This window comes from Misgurnus anguillicaudatus, chromosome 7, assembly GCF_027580225.2.
Source record: "Misgurnus anguillicaudatus chromosome 7, ASM2758022v2, whole genome shotgun sequence".
Taxonomy (NCBI): Eukaryota; Metazoa; Chordata; class Actinopteri; order Cypriniformes; family Cobitidae; genus Misgurnus; species Misgurnus anguillicaudatus.
The window spans coordinates 9,566,369-9,586,060 of NC_073343.2; the positions used below are offsets into that span (position 1 = coordinate 9,566,369).

The window sequence follows — 19,692 nt, forward strand, 5'->3', positions numbered from 1 at the left end:
TTAAGAAAATGCTTTGAAATTTTTCAAAAACTTCCCTTACGTGTTGTTAGTGGCTAATTAAACTGCTGTAAAAATGTATCAGATGAATTTTTTCCCACATTTTTTGCATAAATCTGTTAATCAACCTCACTACTGATCAAAACTACCAAATGTTTACAAAAAATCCATGATTTTAACTTTTTCAATGCCAAGTTTATAAGTGGTGTCACTGATTCGGGAAAAAACACACAAAATGACAGATTTTCAAAAATGGCCACAAAACATAAATGAGGGGGAAAAAATAAAATCTGATTCTGCACAAAAACTAAAAATGCATCAAAGCCAATGTTTTTACTAATCTTTGGCATGCCCAAGACTGTGAAAAAGGTGGAAAAAAATCCAGTCCACAATCACTTTTTATATTGAAAATCAGTGATTTTGTGTTTTTCCCCAAATCAGTGGCATCACTTATGAGCTTGGCAATTAAAGAGTTAAAATCATGACATTTTTGGACACATTTGGTAGTTTTGATCAGTACTGAGGTTGATTAACAGATTTATGCAAAAAATTTTGAAAAAAATATCAAACTGATACATTTTTACAGCCGTTTAATTTAGTGGCCATTTTTGGCCGCTAACAACACGAAAGGGAAGTGAATTGGAACAAGGCACAAGGGTTACAATAAACATTTGTTTTTGACCTGCTTGTAGTCTGTACAACATTTATTTTTTTCCACTTGAAAAAAACTGTGCAACAACAAGGTTCTGTTCATTTTAATGGAACCATACAGCCTGACAAAAAACCTTTATTTATTTATTTATTTATACACGTAAATTGAGTTAACCAGCGGACTGTAAAGCCAGAGTTCACCGATTGGATTTAAAACCGCTGGTCGTGTGGTGTTTCGGGATTGCTCGGTTCATCTGTAGTAAATCAGGTTTTATAGAGAGACGGCCAGAGATAATCGTCTGTTGTTTCTGTGGGCTGAAGCTTTAGATGACTGTCTGATAGTGAGGTTGTGGAGAGGTAAGTCATTTGCTGATTGCAGGTTGAATGAATGGCTCATTTGTACGTGATGGGTGTTTGTGCGCATGAGAGCTTTAACGCTCTCTTTCTTGTCTGTATCAACTGTAAAATGATTTATAAAAGGATTCAATATTCAGTTTTTTTTCTGATCATATTGCTGTCTAAGAAGAAATTGAAACATTTGTGAATTGTTAATCCCGCTTTTATTTTACCCGCCTATTAATAGAAACCGGCAAATGTGCTAAAAATAACATAATAATAATAGGGTTGTTTGTAAATAAAGCACTGCTCGACAAGTCTACATGCACCTGCAGAAAGAGGTGCTGTGATGCTTGACCTCTCTCTCTTTAGGGTCGGTGGGCGGAGTCTAGGTTAAAGCTTTACCTCGCTGCAGAAACAGACAGATGTAAAGAGCAGATGTTTCATTTTTGCTTCCAGAGACAGACACATCTGCCCCATCTGCTTTCCCCACAGACATTCTGTCCTCTTTTTCTCTCTTTTTATCAGATTCTGTTCTTTGCCTGCTGTTTGTTTGTTTGTTGCTTATTGTACTAAATATCAGCACAGCTGTCCTCTTAATCATGTCATATTGCTTAAATGAGTACTCAAGCTCAATTTTCGGTTCGGTACACAGGGCACTGGCTGAAAGTGAAATACCTTACGTCCTCACTCTCTCTTTTATTTTCTCACTCTTTCTCACTCTCTCGTTTGTAATTATCTGACTCTCTCTCCCCTGTTCGTCTTCTGAGCCCTTCTGTCACTCTGATTGGCTGTGATGCTCTGTCATATGGCCGTCTGATGTGCGTTGGTGTTTACAAACAGGCGTGGATGACAGTGGGATGCTGTCAGTCAGCTGATCACAGGCTGTTCTTCATTTCTCATGAACTACAGCAGATATTAGGAGTTACACTTTGGTTGATTAACACAGATTGACTTGATCTTTCTCCTGTTAATGACGAGTTTAGGGTAAGTGAATAAAGCGAATGCATGCGTTTTGTCCTTTGCTTCTAATGTGAGAAAGCGTCTTTAGTTTGAGCCCACTCGGTAGGGTGTTGAGGTCATCATATTCATCACATTCAAGTTCTGAGTCTTTGCAATTTCTCAATGAGTAATTCTCACGGTCACGGTTTTACTCCGATTTGGTCTTCTGAGCCTCTTCAATGCTGATGCGTTTATGATAATGTAAAGTAGTATTAGACCGTCTTGCACTATTGAAATTTAACAATCCAGCTGTTCTGTTCACATTTAATTGAGGAAATATTATGCCAAAAATACTCAGTGGTAAATCATTGTGTTAGCACTGCAAAAGTTCATGGGTTTAAACCCAGGGAACACGCATACAGATCTAACAAATGCGTAGCTTTAAAGCACTGTAAGTCGCTTTGAATAAAGTGTCTGCCAAATGCGTAAATGTTAATGTATAAAAACAAGCCTAAAAATTTAAAAGTCTATTTTTAAAGCACTCTTTAAGCTTGGCATTCTGAAGGAGACAAATTTCAGAAGTGCTATATAAAGTAAATGTGTTATTAATATCAACATTGTGACATCCATGATAGACCGACCCACTCTATGTATAATAACACAGCTTTTTATAGATGAGTATCTCATGTGAATGAAAAAGTCACTTTAAAAAGTGAAAGTTGGATCTTATTTAAAAACTGAATTCAATTGGTAATACCTAAAAATATATACATTTTTCTTCAATTAAATTTTTTAACTTTAAGAAACAAATGTAAGGTAAAACAATTTTAAAAATTACTTCCATTAGTAACACCTACAAATGTAATCTTTAGTTTTTTACCTTAAAGTAATACATTTTTTTAAAGTTAAGTTTTTTTTTAAATTGGCAAAACATTATTGAGTGCAACTTATAGGGAAAGTTCAAAGGAAATTATGCAAAAAATATTCTGAAGATGTTCACAGGAACACAGAGAAACATTTTGTAATATTTAAAAACATTTTTTGGTGCAATGCCATCTTGTATAAACTGAATTTTAAAGGAATAGTCAATTTTCTTAAAAGAAAAATCCAGATAATTTACTCACCACCATGTCATCCAAAACGTTGATGTCTTTCCCCGTTCAGTCGACAAGAAACCATGTTCCTTGAGGAAAACATCCCAGGATTTTTCTCATTTTAATGGACACCAACACTTAACACTTAACTCAACACGTAACAGTTTTTTTCAACTGAGTTTTAAAGGACTACAAACGATCCCAAACGAGGCATAAGGGTCTTATCTAGCAAAACGATTGTCATTTTTGACAATTGAAGAAAAATAAAAAATATGTACTTTTAAACCACAACTTTTTGTCTAGGTCCGGTCCAGCGCGACCTAACGTAAATGCGTTACGTAGGGAGGTCACATGTTACATATATAAAACGCACATTAGCGGACCATTGTAAACAATAAACTGACACAAAGACATTAATTAGTATCATTCAACATACAACAACGTAGGAATGGTCCTCTTTCAACACACTTGTAAACACTGGGGCGGAGTTTCGCGTTCGTCCTCTGTGACCTCTGGACGTCATGACGTATTGAGGTCACGCTGACGCTTTCAGGACCGGAGGAATATGAGAAGTTGTAAAAGTGCATATTTTTTATTTTTCTTTTCAAAAATGACAATCGTTTCACTAGATAAACATAATTTTTTCTGGACTGAACAAAGAAAGACATCAACATTTTGGATGACATGGTGGTGAGTAAATTATCTGGATTTTTCTTTTAAGAAAATGGACTATTCCTTTAAGAATATAAACATAGCCTGTATTCATTTGACATCTAATTATTTCAAATAGCAAATAATAAATCATAAATAAGTAATATTTAAGTAAATGTGAAATATTTGTAAATCTTTACAGTTTATTTTATGCTTTATATAATAGTTGTGTGTGATGTGGGTCAAATGAGGCGAGCCAGGACAGGTTCCAGTCGTCAGTTCTCACAGTTGAGATGGGTGAAAATTGGACAGGGATATTTATAACCACAGCACTGGCCCCTTTATCTCCTCAGGCAGGGACCTCTATTGTGCAGAGGTACTTTAAAATGTGTTTCATGTTGATCGGGGGGATGTATCAAAGCATTGTTGCTGTATAAAAATTCATTTGATTTTAAATTATTTTGCATCAGAGAAACATCTCTCATATCGACCCCCTTAGTTTCTGGTGACATCACGAGAGGTTGTTTCTAAATAAGAGAACGGCACTTCTCGCACATGATGTGTGTGTCTGTATAACATCACGCAACAGTATGCAGGCTAAACGTCTCTTGAGAATAATCTGACCCTTCACTCATCACAATTATCGGGTTAACTTCTGTGAAGTCTAGACACAACTCCATATTGTTTTTGGTGTTATGGCTGGAGTTGATTTCCAACGTTTGGAAAGATTAATTTATTGTTGATCTTTTAGATGTCACCTTTTCAAATCTGCCCTTGAATAAAAATAAACCTAATTCTAAAAATAATCTTTTAGCTATTTCTGAGCAGGAACACAGTTGTACCCTCCCCATTTTGATTGCATGGATAAAGGATACAGGAAAAAACACACATCATCCGGAAAAGTTGCGCATAAAAAGTGCAACATCACAACACAAGACTAAAATAAGCAATGCAACAATAGGAATTACATGCAAAATCGAATTACATCTTTAAATGTACAGTTGTACATAATGATTAATGGATTGAGACAGCCTCATGTTATCTAAGCTCAAATGTATTGTACGTCCAACCAACATGATGTCATGCCATCTGTGTGAAATCGTGATCTGCGATGTAAAATCATGCAAACGCTTTTGCGAGAGAGATGAAATATTGATAACTGTGGCAGGAAGTAAAGAATCTTTTGTTCAGTAACATACTTTTTATTGAGCATAGTTATCTACCAACCAACCAACCTACCTATCTATCTATGATATTTTATGTTTATTCCATTTATGGATTTTTTTGAATGGGTCTATGAAATTTTTTTTATTTGTGTGTTTTATTTGTTTTCCAGACTCAGAAACACCATTTCTCCGGTTTAGTACTTTACAAACGTTTGGACAAGAGAAAAGAAGGGAAGGTGTGCCTTCAAGTGCCTGATGGCAGTGAACTTGATGTCTCAGTAGAGTCAGGTTGGACAGGAGGTCATGGGGTCGGTTACGTTGGGAAAGGCTGCTTCACTTGAGCTGCTGCTGGAGGCTTGTATTCAAGCATTTGGTAAGTGACCAGTAAGAAAGTATCAAGAGAATATTTTTTATTTTTTATGTATTATTGATTGAAGACATTAATTAGCAGCTACTGGAAACAGGTGTTCATTTTTGCCATACTACTATTGTTCAGGCTGTTTGTGAGATCTTTGCATTTAAACACAGTGTGTTATTGATCATTGTCATTTATATCAATTCGCTGGTGTTATTGATCGCTTCGGGCTCTCCAGTGTCATTGAAAACAGACATTTCAAGAAACTGAGTATAATTTTCTCCCCTAATTTTCTCTGTAGATGATGATGGAGAGCTGCATGACAGTCAGCTTCCTCGAACCCTTCTGCTGATGCATCGCTGGTATGTGTCCTCCACTGATCTTGCTGGGAAACTTCTGATTATGTATCCTTTGTCGGGTCAGTGTGAATGTGTAATAATTGATATTAAATTACATTTTTAAACTTTTTTTGAGCTTATGTATGCTAAGAACCACAATCATGGAGGCATGACAGCATGTTGATTTTACTGGTTCTTGTGTGTCACATGACAAAAAAGGAATCTAAGAAAAGTCACAAGATATGCGAGAACTGAGACTGGCGTGCTGCCATCATTGCGCCTCCAGGATTGTAGTTCTTAGCATATATAAATACATCCTAAATAAGCTCAAAAAATGAATAATTTAACTTCCGATCACATATATTAACCCACTTTTATTATGGATGGATGCACTTTTGGTCACTATTCATTGCCATTAGTAAATTATGACAGAATTGTAATATTCTGATGAACTATTCTTTTAAGTTAACACGTGTCCAACAAAATTGTGCTTGTACTAACTTTTTATGGGTATGAATGGAGCCATTCAGCATTCATTTTCCAGCATGTTACTCCATTAATACTCCTTGACTCCCCATCACGTATCGCGACTGTCAGGGAGATGACTGCCAACGGACAAGACTGAAGATCTGTTACTTAATGAGGTAAATAAAAACAACTTTGATTTTACCATGTAAACAACCAATTTATTCCCACTGAGTTTCCTACTCTGAATGATTTGCATTTTTAGTCAAGAAGCCGTGGCAGATGATGTCGTGATGAGGCTATTATTTAATCTTTTTGTTTTTTTTACTCTCCTTCTGTTCTCCCTCTCTTTCTCTGAGGGCAGCGTGACTGTCGCCTGCGCTCAAAGTGAGGAGTGATGATGTCACAAGGACAGACATTGCTCCTTCAGATGGACGTTTGTCCACAGTGGACATTTTGTGTTTAAGCGACGGACAAAGAATAATATAGAGATTTTCTTATCCATTATTCAGAGGGCACATCTCCTCAGGCCACCTTTCCTTTCATCTCTGCTCACATCTATCTGCCTGCGCACAGATCTGTCGCTTTGCCAAAACAACAAGTTTGTCTTCCAGGATCAGGATATTTTTAAAAACAAAAGTCTAAAGCCACATTATAAAATCTATTTTAAATCTGGAAACATTTAATGAAATGTTTAAAGCTGCAATCTGTAATGTTTCCCTCTCTTTCACAATCTCTGTTTGAAACCAAAAATTCAAAGTCATTGAGACAACGTGCCCCAAACTGACATGTGTGCTAATGTTCTTAATCTCAGGGTTAAATCAACATAGCATGTCAGCTAAAGTATCAAACGTTATTGTCTCCTATTTTGTGCATTTTTAACATTCATACCTAACAAAGTTGTATTGCATAAAATATAAAGTGCAATTTTTTTACTTTTAAGCCAAAAAATACGAAAATTGTGCTAACGTCAGATTAGAGCGATCTTGACCACATGTGAACACGAAGTTGACTATAGAAGTCGTCACACAAAGTGGCTATTTGATTTTTAAGATAGATCCTCTAGTGTTGGAGTTACCCTTGTGACAACTTACCCCGCTCTCCCCTACTTAACGGACAGAAGTCTGAATGTGATCCACTGTCGTTTCACGTGCGGTCGTTCATCCAATTCTGCCAACAAAGCAGTATTTCTGAATATCCGAAAATATTTGATGAACATGAAATACATGCAGAGAGCATTCGGTTAATATTAGGGCTGTCAAAAGATTAATCGCGATTAATCACATACAAAATAAAAGTTTTTTTTTTGCATAATATATGTGTGTAATATGTGTGTAATTATTTTGTATATATAAATACACACACATGCATGCATGTGTTAAAGAAACATTTACATTCATATATCTATTTATTTAGATTTTGATATTTTTTATATTATATATAAATAAATAAAAATTATACATAAATAAACTTGTCCTTAAATTTATACATGTGTTTATTTATATATACATAATAATTACACACAATACACACACAAATATGTTATGCAAACACAAACTTTTGTTTTGTATGCGATTAGTCGCGATTGATCTTTTGACGGCCCTAGTTAATATCATTAATATCATCTTATTTTTGGCGGAGGGGGCGTTTAGAGCGTCTTTTACATCTGAGCTCCGCAAATCATTATAAGCTTATTGTGAATTTGGGTAAGATAAAGACATGGTATTAAACACTGATTGTTAATGTACTTGCTCAATGACTGATTTTTGTTTAATTTTAACCAGATTGCAACTTGACATCATTTGACTTCAATCCACGTAAAAAAGTTGTTAAAGTAATTCCAAGTAACTTGCAGCATTGTATTTTTAAACAGCAATGGAGAAGCAGAATTATTAAACTATAGAAATGCTAAATAGTTGTATTGCTAAAAGATTGTTAGTAATTTTGGGTCTCTAATTGTATTAGTAATGGATTAGTAAAGTTTTAGACAAAATTAAAATAAAATATTGAATCATTTGAGATTCGGTTTATGTCATATGACCTTATTTTGACCTCTAATCTCATTGGTCTCACGCATTCACTTGGCATGCATACAAACAACCTACATGTTTCCACCTTCAAACTGCATGATGTCACTCTGACTCATACTGGACACACATCCCATCTGATGTTTGCGCCTCAAAAGACAAAACAGGACAAACCCTGAGTGAGGACAGCAGTTGAAAACATCTACATAATGAATGATAAAAAGACACACGGACATAAATACACTTCATCCATTCCGCTCTCCAGCGACTCACCGGCGAGTCACCCAAACAAAAACATCATGAGCTCACTGTTTTGTAGAACTGCTTCCTGTTTGGGGAAAGTAAGCTTGTTTGCTTCAAAATGTAGCCTTGATATTTATTTGATATATTCAGTTAGATTGCAGCTGTTGTTGTGTTTCAGTAGGTCCAAAGGAAATAATATCAACCAAACTGAAGAAAGACAATTGGACATAAAGGAACACTCCACTTTTTTGAAAATATGCTCTTTTTCCAGCTCCCCTAGAGTTAAACATTTCTTTTTTACAGTTTTGGAATCCATTCAGCTGATCTCTGGGTCTGGCGGTACAACTTTTGGCATAGCTTAGCATAATCCAATGAATCTAATTAGACCATTAGCAGATCATGAGCGGATCAGTCTTTATACATTGACATGACAGTTAAAAGTACATCCTATAAGTCATGTATCCGAAAAAAGTAATCTGAAAAAGTTATATTTTATTATTGTATTTTATTATTATTATTAGTTATTATTATTTTGCCACGTTTGTTCTGAATAAATGACAACATAAATGTTTTAGCAGTAATGTTTCAACATAGATGCCTTACCTGTTAAGAGGAAAAAGTCATTTCTGCTCCAGTATTTAATTCCTTCAGATGTTAAAAAAGCCCTGTTAATTTTAATTCTTATTTAACTCGAGCTCTGTTGCGTTCCCTTTTTTAACTATGGGGGCTATGTGCAGTGAGCATTGACACCAGACAAATGGAAAATTGTATTGTATATTTAATAAAAAAATAGTTTCATTTTTAAACTAGAATACATCCTACAAATAAATCAATAGCTATAATAATATAAATCAGGTAGATTTAGTTTGTCTGTGCATCTCAACCAGCTTAATTTTTTGGCTGACCTGTGAATAAACAGTCCATCTCTATGTCATATATACCATCATTGTATCATGTTACTGTACCACCATAATACATAATAAGATATGTGTAAGATTGATTTAATGCACACAAACATCAAAGGTGCAAAAACGTTTGCATTTGTGGTCTAGACAGACTGTGTTTCAAGTTCACATGTCCCCACAAAAAATGAAAGTTTGATATGTTTGAAAATTTTCTCAGGACTCGTATTTATATATATGTATATATGTCTTCCCATAGCATTTAAAAATGTAAGTGTGATCAGTACTGCTATTTATGATGTGAGTTTTCAGTTCTGCTTTACAGACATACAGTTCTTATTTACTCTGACATTTAATATTTATTAAACATTGTGGTTCTGTATTTTCATAGCACTTGTTATTTACTTTTGTATATGTCTGTATGCATAAATAGAAATGATTTTATTGCAACGTTTCGATCTCTCGATCTTCTTCAGGCATCAAACATATAATGTCGAGAGATCGAAACGTTGCAATAAAATAATTTCTACTTTTGCAAGTGGATGGTGTGCGGGACCTCTCTTTTTCTATTTGTCAATATTTGGACTTTCGAGTCCTGCTCTCCTACGCACCTATCGCACACATGTGTGCGACGTTTATGTGATTTTATGCATACATAAACATTACATTGTATATAAAGAAAACCACAAAACAGCTGCAACGGTGTAATATACATTCTTCTGTGTATATGTAGGTACTGGATTGCAGAATTTCCTGCGGAGTTTGACTTGGATCTGGGTTTGATCCGCCTCACAGAAGAATTCAGAGACGCTGCCGCTCAGCTGGGTGGCGATGAGCACATTAAACTACTTGACATTTCTACAATGTAAGATATGCAGTTATTACTCAGAAGCACGCAGGTTTAGATTTGCTAACAGCATGCCCATCATTACACTGTCATTACAATCGACCTGTTTGATTTTATGCATGAGTGCCATTTTGATTTAAATGAAAATACCTTGTTAAAAATGAAAAATGAGCATGTGCTCTAATCACAGATTTACAATGGGTGTGTGTGTTTGTATAGAGCCTGCAGACACCTGTTGGCTTTACTTTATTACTCATTAACACATTTAACATATTATCATGTTGCGTTTACTGTGTGCTTGATGTGTGATTATTGTACATGGTCAGAAAATAAATGGTCCTAGCTGTCACATGGGCGATACCCTTTCAAAAAGTACACCTATAGTACCTCAAAGCTATATATTGAAACCAAAGAGTGGATATTAGTAGCTTAAAGGCACACATTGGCAACAAATGTATCCATATCTGTACCGGTACATATTAGGACCTTTTAACACAGCTTGGGATCATTTCTTGATCATGACTATCATGTAGGTCTCTCGACATAAATAGGTGATGACCCTAAATTAAGTTTTGTTTATTAGTAAAGGTTGAAAGGGAAATGTACCATTCCCCTTCCCAAACATATTTCCTTAAATTTATAAGAAGAACTATCTGGTTAATATATTGAGGAAGTTTTTAATGCGTTTTATACACTTCCCACTGCCTTTAATTGGCTACCTGTATGTCTCTGCAGTCCCTCGTATGACTGGATGCGCAAACTGACTCAGCGAAAGAAGCAGGTGAAGAAGGGCAAAGCATCACTTCTGTTTGATCACCTGGAACCCATTGAACTGGCTGAACATCTCACCTTCCTAGAGTACAAGTCCATCAGGAGGATATCGGTTAGTGTGCACAGTTGAAATGGAAAAACAAAGTGTTTCGTTTACCTGGGAAAGCCTGCAGCTGTAGAGGGCTTGCTTCACTGAAGATTGTGTGTGTTTGTGATAGAGAAAGCTCTTTGATTCTCTTATCAGTTTTGCCTTCTGACTTTTTCCATTGCTCTGCATTGTTATTCTTAGCTAACGTTCACGTTTTTAAGTAAGCATAACTTCCTTTTGCTGCTGCACTTTAAACCGTGTTGTTTTTACTGCAAATTTGTATTTTTAAGCAAAAAAAAAAACCATAAAAAATATTTTTTTGTTAATTACATACGATTGTCTGTTTTGCAGCTTTTCTTTTTTAAAAATCATTATGTGTGTGTGTTCTTAGTTCACAGATTACCAGAGCTACGTGATTCATGGTTGTGTTGTAGATAACCCCACATTAGAGCGCTCCATCGCCCTGTTTAATGGCATCTCTCAGTGGGTTCAACTGATGGTGCTCAGCAAACTCACTCCTCAACACAGAGCCGAGGTCATCAACAAATACATCCATGTTGCTCAGGTAGGCTCAAACTAACCAAAATGGGGTTCTCTTATTTGTGTGTGCAAATAAAGATGAAATAAAAGAACACATGACCCTGTCACATATGTGACCATGTCTGTGAAAGTCTCATAATCTAATTATGAGCCAAGTTTGATTTTTGTCATTAACTTAATAATGATTTCAGTCTTTGAAATCATTACTAAAAAATATGACTTTAGCTGGGTTTTCACAGACAGGGTAACACATCTGAAGTATCTTTATTCGTTTAATTTGATGTGTATGGTGCACAATGTTTTTCTGAGTCCCTATAGCTTTAAATGAATATTTCACCCAAATATGAAAATTCTCTCATATTTTAAACACCGTGATGCCATCTCTATATAAACACAAACTAATATAAACACAAACTAATAATTTTTATTAATAGTGCCACATGGTTATCAACAGTAAAAATGAGAAATTTGACCTCTTAGCAAAAGGAAACAACACCAACATTCAAAAATGCATGATAAAAAGGTGTCATAGCTCTGCAATCAATATATGTGGTTATAATGGAAGTCAATGGGGCAAAAACAGCCACTAACAATAAATGAGGGAGAAAAAATAAAAACTGATGCTACACAAAAACTAAAAATGCTTCAAAGCCAATGTTACCAATCTTTGCATGCCCAAGGCTGTAAAAAAGGTAAAAAAAAATCCAGTTTACCATAGTGTGTGTGTGTTTTCCGCAAATCAGTGACACCACTAATAAACTTGGCAATAAAAGAGTTAAGCAATATCGCTCGAGTAGGAGTGTGATATAGCTCTATATCATCACGGCTGTGATTAGGCCAGAGGCACGAGGCCGTAGGCCAAGTGCCGGAGGCCATCACAGCCGTGATGATATAGAGCTATATCACACGACTCCGAGAGCGATATTGCTTTTATACAACAGTTCGATGGCACACGTTTGAAAAACGAAAACTAGAAAACAACAACGGAGTTATTTTAAAAGCCTCTTTGTTTGAGAACTACTTCTTCCGCCACGGATTTGAGGGCGGCCAGAATGACAGGTAACACTTTCGGCTGCTTTGAAGCTCATAACAACTCAATGGACGGAAAAGCCGTTACTTTATAATACCGTTTCTTGGTCACAAAGTGTAGTTTTAAGATTAGTTCAGTCGAGAATGTATATGTATTATATTTAAATCTGCAGTCGATTAGTAAAGATAGCGTCTGTTTGAACGTTTGCTTAGTGAGATTCGGTACGTATGAAAACCAAAGCATGAGCGGACATCAGTGTTCACTCGCCCCGCTGACCACCGCCCTCTCTGGGCTACACCTCTGACAGGGATTCCCTGGCTCTCATGCTGGCCTTGTTTGTTTATGATCATCAAAATTAGATCAAATCAGCAGTATTTGGTGTCATGATCAAACTATTACTTGTTTTTTTAATTCATATTTAGTTTCTTTTGTGTTGTTATTGTTTTGGCGCGAGGTAAAAGTGAATAAAACTATACTTGTATAACGTTACTATTGCTTTCTCATTTATTCTTAACGCGATACGAACACTTGATTATTATTATTAAACTTTGTTCTTGTCAGTACTATATAAAAAGTTTTTTTTATAAGTGTCAGAGAGATGGTTTTGCATGCTGCTTATAAATATATCAGTGGCGATATCTCATAACATGTTTAAATAGTCATGTCACGATAAAGTAAATGATCAATGTCCACATTAAAAGCTGCAGTGCTTACCTGCAGTTCCACGATGTTTTCGCGTTCTGATAAGAGAGATAGCTCCAGAAAAAAACAAGTGTTTATATTCCTCTTTCCCAGTGTTAATCGTCCACACGATGTGACAAGACATTTCTCCCATTAACTTTAACGTAACATCAAAGAGCGCTGATCTTTTTTGACGGAATAATAACTTCCGATTTGGGATTCACGGACTGATTTATGAGCTAGTAAACTAATGAGACACATGGAGAGTGATTCAAAACAGCGCGTCTGTGTTTTTCCATTCAGAGATGAGCCTGCTTAGGACCTCCATTCACTAGGTGGCGGAATGATATGAAAGGTGAAGCTGTTACAGTGCCGTTATCAGCACAATATCGCATAGCTCTTAGCCAATCAGATTCGAGAACCAGAAAGAACTGTTGTATAATTAAAATTATGGAATTTTTGTGAAGATTTGGTAGTTTTGATCAGTTCTGAGGTTGATTAACAGATCTATGTAAATTAAAAAATTTGAAAAAATATTCATCTGATACATTTTTATACCCGTTTAATTTAGTTGATGGTTTCATCCACACGAAACAACACAAAAGGTAGTAAATTTGAACAATGCTGGTAGTAAATTTTTAAAGTGCTGTCATATTATCATCTTATGTGGGGCTCAACATAGCAAAACTCCAAAAGCACATACACTGCAAAAAAGTAAATGTAGTTTTAAGACAAGTTTTAAGTTAATTTGTGTAATTAATTTTGTAGTATATCAAAATGCTGTGAATAATATCAGCTGTGCGATTCTGAATCGGCCACGTATTATTAGTGTACATCGGCATTTATCGGTGCACCCCTAAAATTTGTATAAGTTCTTTATGTAATGTTAAAGGAATATTCCATTTTCTTAAAAGAAAAATCCAAATAATTTACTCACCACGATGTCATCCAAAATGTTGATGTCTTTCTTTGCTCAGTCGAGAAGAAATTATGTTTTTTGAGGAAAACATTGCAGAATTTTTCTCATTTTAATGGACTTTAATAGACACCAACAATTAACACTTAACTCAACACGTAACAGTTTTTTTTAACGGAGTTTCAAAGGACTATAAACAATCCTAAACGAGGCATAAGGGTCTTATCTAGCAAAACGATTGGCATTTTTGACAAAAAAATAACAAATACACACTTTTAAAGCACAACTTCGTGACCCCACGCAATACGTCATGACGTCAAGAGGTCACAGAAGATGAACGCGAAACTCCGCCCCAGTGTTTACAAGTGGTTGAAAGAGGACCGTTCCTACGTTGTTGAATGTCAACTGATAGTAATTAATGTCTTTGTGTCAGTTTATTGTTTACAATGGTCCGCAAATGTGCGTTTTATATATGTAACACGTGACCTCCCTACGTCACTACGCATTTACGTTAGGTCGCGCTGGACCAGACCTAGACGAGAAGTTGTGCTTTAAAAGTGTATATTTGTTATTTTTCTTGTCAAAAATGACAATCGTTTTGCTAGATAAGACCCTTATGCCTCGTTTGGGATGGTTTATAGTCCTTTGAAACTCTGTTGAAAAAACTGTTACGTGTTGAGTTAAGTGTTAATTGTTGGTGTCTATTAAAGTCCATTAAAATGAGAAAAATCCTGCAATGTTTTCCTCAAAAAACATAATTTCTTCTCGACTGAGCAAAGAAAGACATCAACATTTTGGATGACATGGTGGTGAGTAAATTATCTGGATTTTACTTTTAAGAAAATTGAATATTCCTTTAAACTCCCGGTAAGATGTAATTCTTTTTAAAGTGTTTTGTCAGATGGAAAGGCATGTCTACTTTAATATGACGCCAGTCATTTATCATCTTAATTGACTAACCGTCTCATTGTCAAAGGAAGTATACCGTTTTAATAAATTATAATTAATCGATGAGGACAATAATATTTGCAATAATACCATCTATTCTATTTTATATATTTATAATTCTCCAATTTTCTGTGATTTCTTTTCATGTAAATTTGCTTGGAAACAATGCAACATTGTAAAAATCTGCTATATAAGTAATGTTCAAAACATATGCTGTGTATTTATGAAAACTTGCAGATTTACAATTTAGTGTAAATTCAACTTTAAATCTCATTGGTTTTAGCATGTCTTGTGATCTATGTTTCGTTACAAGACACATTAGAACCAATGAAATTCCATGCTGAGCCCCGTATAAGAACATAAGTTGGTGGCATTTTAATATAAAATTAGTTTTGTGTTCAACTGAAGAAAGGAAGTCATCTGGGACAGCATGAGATGATTTTTCACATTTGATTGAGCTATTTGTTAAAAAACGTAACTGTAAAGGATTATAATATTCCTAAACAAATTAGTTTAATTATATAGCACAAGGGTAGAAATTAAAGCATGCTAAAGCAAATCAAAGTACAGGAAATGCAAAAACACATGGTAGAGGCCAGGATTAAATAACAAAAAATGAAAGTTCATGTGTAGCGCATTAAAAGCTGAAGGGACAGTCAGTCTAATCGACTAACTGTACCGTTGAATACGCAAATGCGAGACCCTTCACCCAGCAAACCAGTTTCTATCACTCCGCTGTGAAAGCAGTAAGATGACATTTCCAGACCCTTTGATATGTTAATATTTGCCATGGAAAGAGTGCGAGGGAGCCGCCTGCCTGATCTCACGCCGCTGGGGGTGTATAAAAACACCTCTATTGTAAAGAGCACCCAGGCATCCCTCAGTACAAAGCCTGTGCTTTTAGTATCTGTCGGGCACAATCCGTGTCAGCTAAAAGATGTTAAGTGTTGAGTTGCTAGAGCTCCAGTTATAAAGGAAAGATGTGCTTTTGTGCGAGCAGCACTTGGTGTAATTATGCTACACATAAAAAGCCTTAAATTCTATGTGGACTAATGGAAATCTGTCTGTCTACTTTATTTCTTTCTTTTTTTTCAGAAACTGCTCCACCTGCAGAACTTTAACACTCTTATGGCTGTGGTTGGAGGTCTGAGTCACAGCTCTATTTCCCGTCTGAAGGAAACTCATTCTCACCTCAGCCCAGAAGTCACCAAGGTGCAGCCCTGACTGCGAATACAGCTGTTTAGTTTACTCACGACACTAATATGATCCAATCACACCTATTCCCACTATTGAGAAACCGTAGCATTCATGGAGAGTTAACCTTATGAGTAATTTTAGATTATCAAACACAATCATGTATGAAAGACACACTAATACATAAAAAAATGAACGTAATGTCTAGAATGTGTACTTAGTTGATTAATTTCAAAAACTGTCGTTTTTCACGCTATTAACAGATATGGAATGAAATGACAGAGCTGGTTTCATCTAACGGTAATTACTGTGCTTACCGCAAAGCGTTCGGTGAATGTGAAGGGTTTAAGATCCCTATACTGGGCGTTCACCTGAAGGACCTGATCGCAGTGCACGTGGTCTTCCCCGACTGGGTAGAGGACGGGAAAGTTAACATTGTGAAGATGCAACAGCTCTATCTCACCTTTAATGAGCTGGTGTCTCTCCAGAGCGCCGTGTCTCAGGTGGAGCCCAATATGGACCTGATTTACCTTCTCACTGTGAGTTCTACTGACACGTCTATGATCTGGAATCAAATTAGTTTTGGGGCCAATTATTGGGGTGGTGAATTTAAAGGGACACTCCAATTTTTTGAAAATATGCTCATTTTCCAGCTCTAATAGAGTTAAACATTTGATTTTTATCGTTTTGGAATCCATTCACCCGATCTCCGGGTCTGTCGGTACCAATTTTAGCATAGCTTAGCATAATCCATTGAATCTGATTAGACCATTTAGCATTGCACTGAAAAATAACCAAAGAGTTTTGATATTTTTCCTATTTAAAACTTGACTCTTCTGTAGTTACACCGTGTACTAAGACCGACGGAAAATGAAAAGTTGTGATTTTCCATTGAATCTAGCCGATATGGCTAGGACTATACTCTAAAGGGGATCGCACACCGGCCGCGCAGCTCAGCGCCGCGCAGCGCCGCGTCGCGCCTAGGAGAACTCGGAGGTATTGTGAACCGGAAGTGTATATTAAATAGCGCGAGCTTCGTCAGATAGCGTCTACTTCAAAATGCAAAATATACGTTAGCAGCCAATGTTAGTCGTTAATGATTTGGGACAAATATGATGTTATTTAATGTTAAACTGTGTGAGTGGCGCTGTGTGGCGCGACAGGGATTTGAACAACTTCCTGAGTCACAGCTGGGCGGCGTGGACAGGCGCCACCTGTCGGCGCCAGTGTGCGTATATACTCATAGAAAACAATGTGTTCGATTTTTTTAGATTTTTTTTAGATCGGTGTGCGATCCCCTTAATTCTGCCGTAATAATCAGGGACTTTGCTGCCGTAACATGGCTGTAGGAGGCGCTATGATATTACACAGTGCCCGAAAGTAGTCCTCTACTATTGTAAGTTACCAGAGGGACTATTTTCAGGCGCTGCTTAATATTATTGCGCCTCCTGCAGCCATGTCCTTGATTATTATGGCATCAAAGTCCTTGATTATTACGCCAGAATGAGAGTATAGTTCCTAGCCATATTAGCCTAGAAAACCGTCGGTCTTAGTACACGATGTTACTACAGAAAAGTTTTTAAAAGAAAAAATATCGAAACTCTTTGTTTATTGTTAAAAGTGATGCTAAACGGTCTAATCAGATTCAATGGATTATGCTAAGCTATGCTAAAAGAGATACCGCCAGACCCAGAGATTGGCTGAATGGATTACAAAATGTTAAAAATCAAATCTAGGGGAGCTGGTAAATGAGCATATATGCAAAAAAGTGTAGTGCCCCTTTAACAAATGAATTTATATGCATGATTTTAATTGTATTTCTGTTCGGCTAAAGCTCTCCTTGGACCTATACTACACAGAAGACGAAATTTATGAGCTATCGCTGCTCCGAGAACCACGTAACCCCAAATCCCAGGTAAGAAGACAGATTGGCCCATGTGCTCATATGACCACAAAAATCCCCTGTCTTATACTGGGGATATTTCTTGTAATGGTATAAAAAAAAAATTTTGAATCACAAATATTTTAGGCTATCACCCTGTAAAGCTTACTGACTACTTACATGTTTGTAAAATTCAGTACAGACCAGAGTAATTCATAAAATCAACAATCATTTTGTATCATTCTGCAGCCCACATCACCCACAACCCCCAACAAACCTCTGGCTCCACTGGATTGGGCTTCTGGGGTCACCACAAAACCAGATCCTTCTGTGGTCAACAAACATATCAGGAAGGTCGTTGATGTAAGATATTTCACTTCTTTTATCCAGGTTTCACATTTTATGTTAGATGCCTTTGATATTGAATGTATCCAAAAAACATGAAACCTAGGTTTAGTCTTTGACCAATGTTGTACAGTCACTAAATGTAATCACTGTTTTTTATTGCATGTAAAGTCTGTGTTTCGTAACTATGACCACGATCACGATGGATACATATCTCAGGAAGATTTCGAGAGCATTGCTGCAAATTTCCCATTCTTGGATTCCTTCTGTGTGCTTGATAAAGATCAGTAAGTAGGAAATACACATACAAACGAAAAGTGTGATTTTCTGTGAAAGACCCCTGTAGTGCCGAACTGCGAATGGTGTTTCTTGGCTCTCAGTCTGTGTGGAGTCTGTGCAGAGATTGTGTTCTGCCTGGTGATGTTTAAAGGGACCAATTTTTTGGGTAAAAATAATCTGCTTGTCTGGAATTTTTTCCTCAAAGAGGTTTCTTAAATATGTAAAAACCTTTTATCACTGGAGTATAGCACAGCAGTAATGTATGTTTTTGTATATTAATAAAAAGCATTATGCTAGCAAAGTAAATCTGACCACTTTCCTATACTATACTCACATTTGACCCATAGTCATAAGATTTCAATTGATTTATGTTTTTTAGGATAGGATAATATTTGGCCAGGATTCAACTGTTTAAAAATCTTTAATCTGAGGGTGCAAAAAACTCAGAATATTGAGAAAAAAAGTCTGTAACACTTTACTTAAAGGGGTCTTCATTAGACTGACATGACACCTTCATAATCATGGTATGACGCGTGTCCTGAACATGAAGGATATTTTATGAGAAATGTCATTAAGTGTTATTTGTCACTAAAGTTGTCATTTTGATGCAAAGATGACATTGTTTGAAATGTCTTTGTTATGAAAAATTTACGTAAACCAATACATCATAACTTGTCATAAATCTGTCATAAACATGACAAATAGCAGAATAATCACACTTAAGAAACAACCTAGCTGTCATTTAAATGTCATTAAGTGTTAATACTCTGTCAAACAATTTTAAATACCTTAACAAAATGCAACAGACATGTCAAAAGATTATATTTAACTTTATGTATGTGCCCAATACATAAAAAACTGACAACTACCAGAACTGGTGCTTCTTTACACAGGGGTTCTGATATTTTCTGACATAGAAGAAAAAACTAACAAAACATTTCATTAATTTAAATAACTTTTTTTCAGTGATATGGACCCAACGCTGCATGGCTTACACCATTATT

General features: G+C 36.0%; 1 protein-coding gene across 8 annotated transcripts in view; it reads left to right on the forward strand.

Annotated features, from left to right (window-relative positions):
• The window catches only part of rasgrp3 (RAS guanyl releasing protein 3 (calcium and DAG-regulated)), a 45,317-nt gene that overhangs the window by 12,877 nt on the left and 12,748 nt on the right, over positions 1-19,692 (forward strand). For 4 of the 8 annotated variants that reach the window (XM_055172219.2, XM_055172218.2, XM_073869400.1 and 1 more), the window contains 11 exons: positions 5,008-5,210; positions 5,494-5,596; positions 6,112-6,174; positions 9,901-10,032; positions 10,750-10,897; positions 11,265-11,438; positions 16,084-16,200; positions 16,446-16,721; positions 18,017-18,097; positions 18,314-18,427; positions 18,581-18,696. In XM_055172219.2, coding sequence (XP_055028194.2) covers positions 5,141-5,210; positions 5,494-5,596; positions 6,112-6,174; positions 9,901-10,032; positions 10,750-10,897; positions 11,265-11,438; positions 16,084-16,200; positions 16,446-16,721; positions 18,017-18,097; positions 18,314-18,427; positions 18,581-18,696 — 1,394 coding nt within the window. In that variant the 5' untranslated portion in view covers positions 5,008-5,140. Of the gene's footprint in view, positions 1-828; positions 1,972-5,007; positions 5,211-5,493; positions 5,597-6,111; positions 6,175-9,900; positions 10,033-10,749; positions 10,898-11,264; positions 11,439-16,083; positions 16,201-16,445; positions 16,722-18,016; positions 18,098-18,313; positions 18,428-18,580; positions 18,697-19,692 lie in introns of those variants that run through there. The other 4 variants (XM_055172223.2, XM_073869401.1, XM_055172220.2 and 1 more) reach the window with 2 other exon arrangements.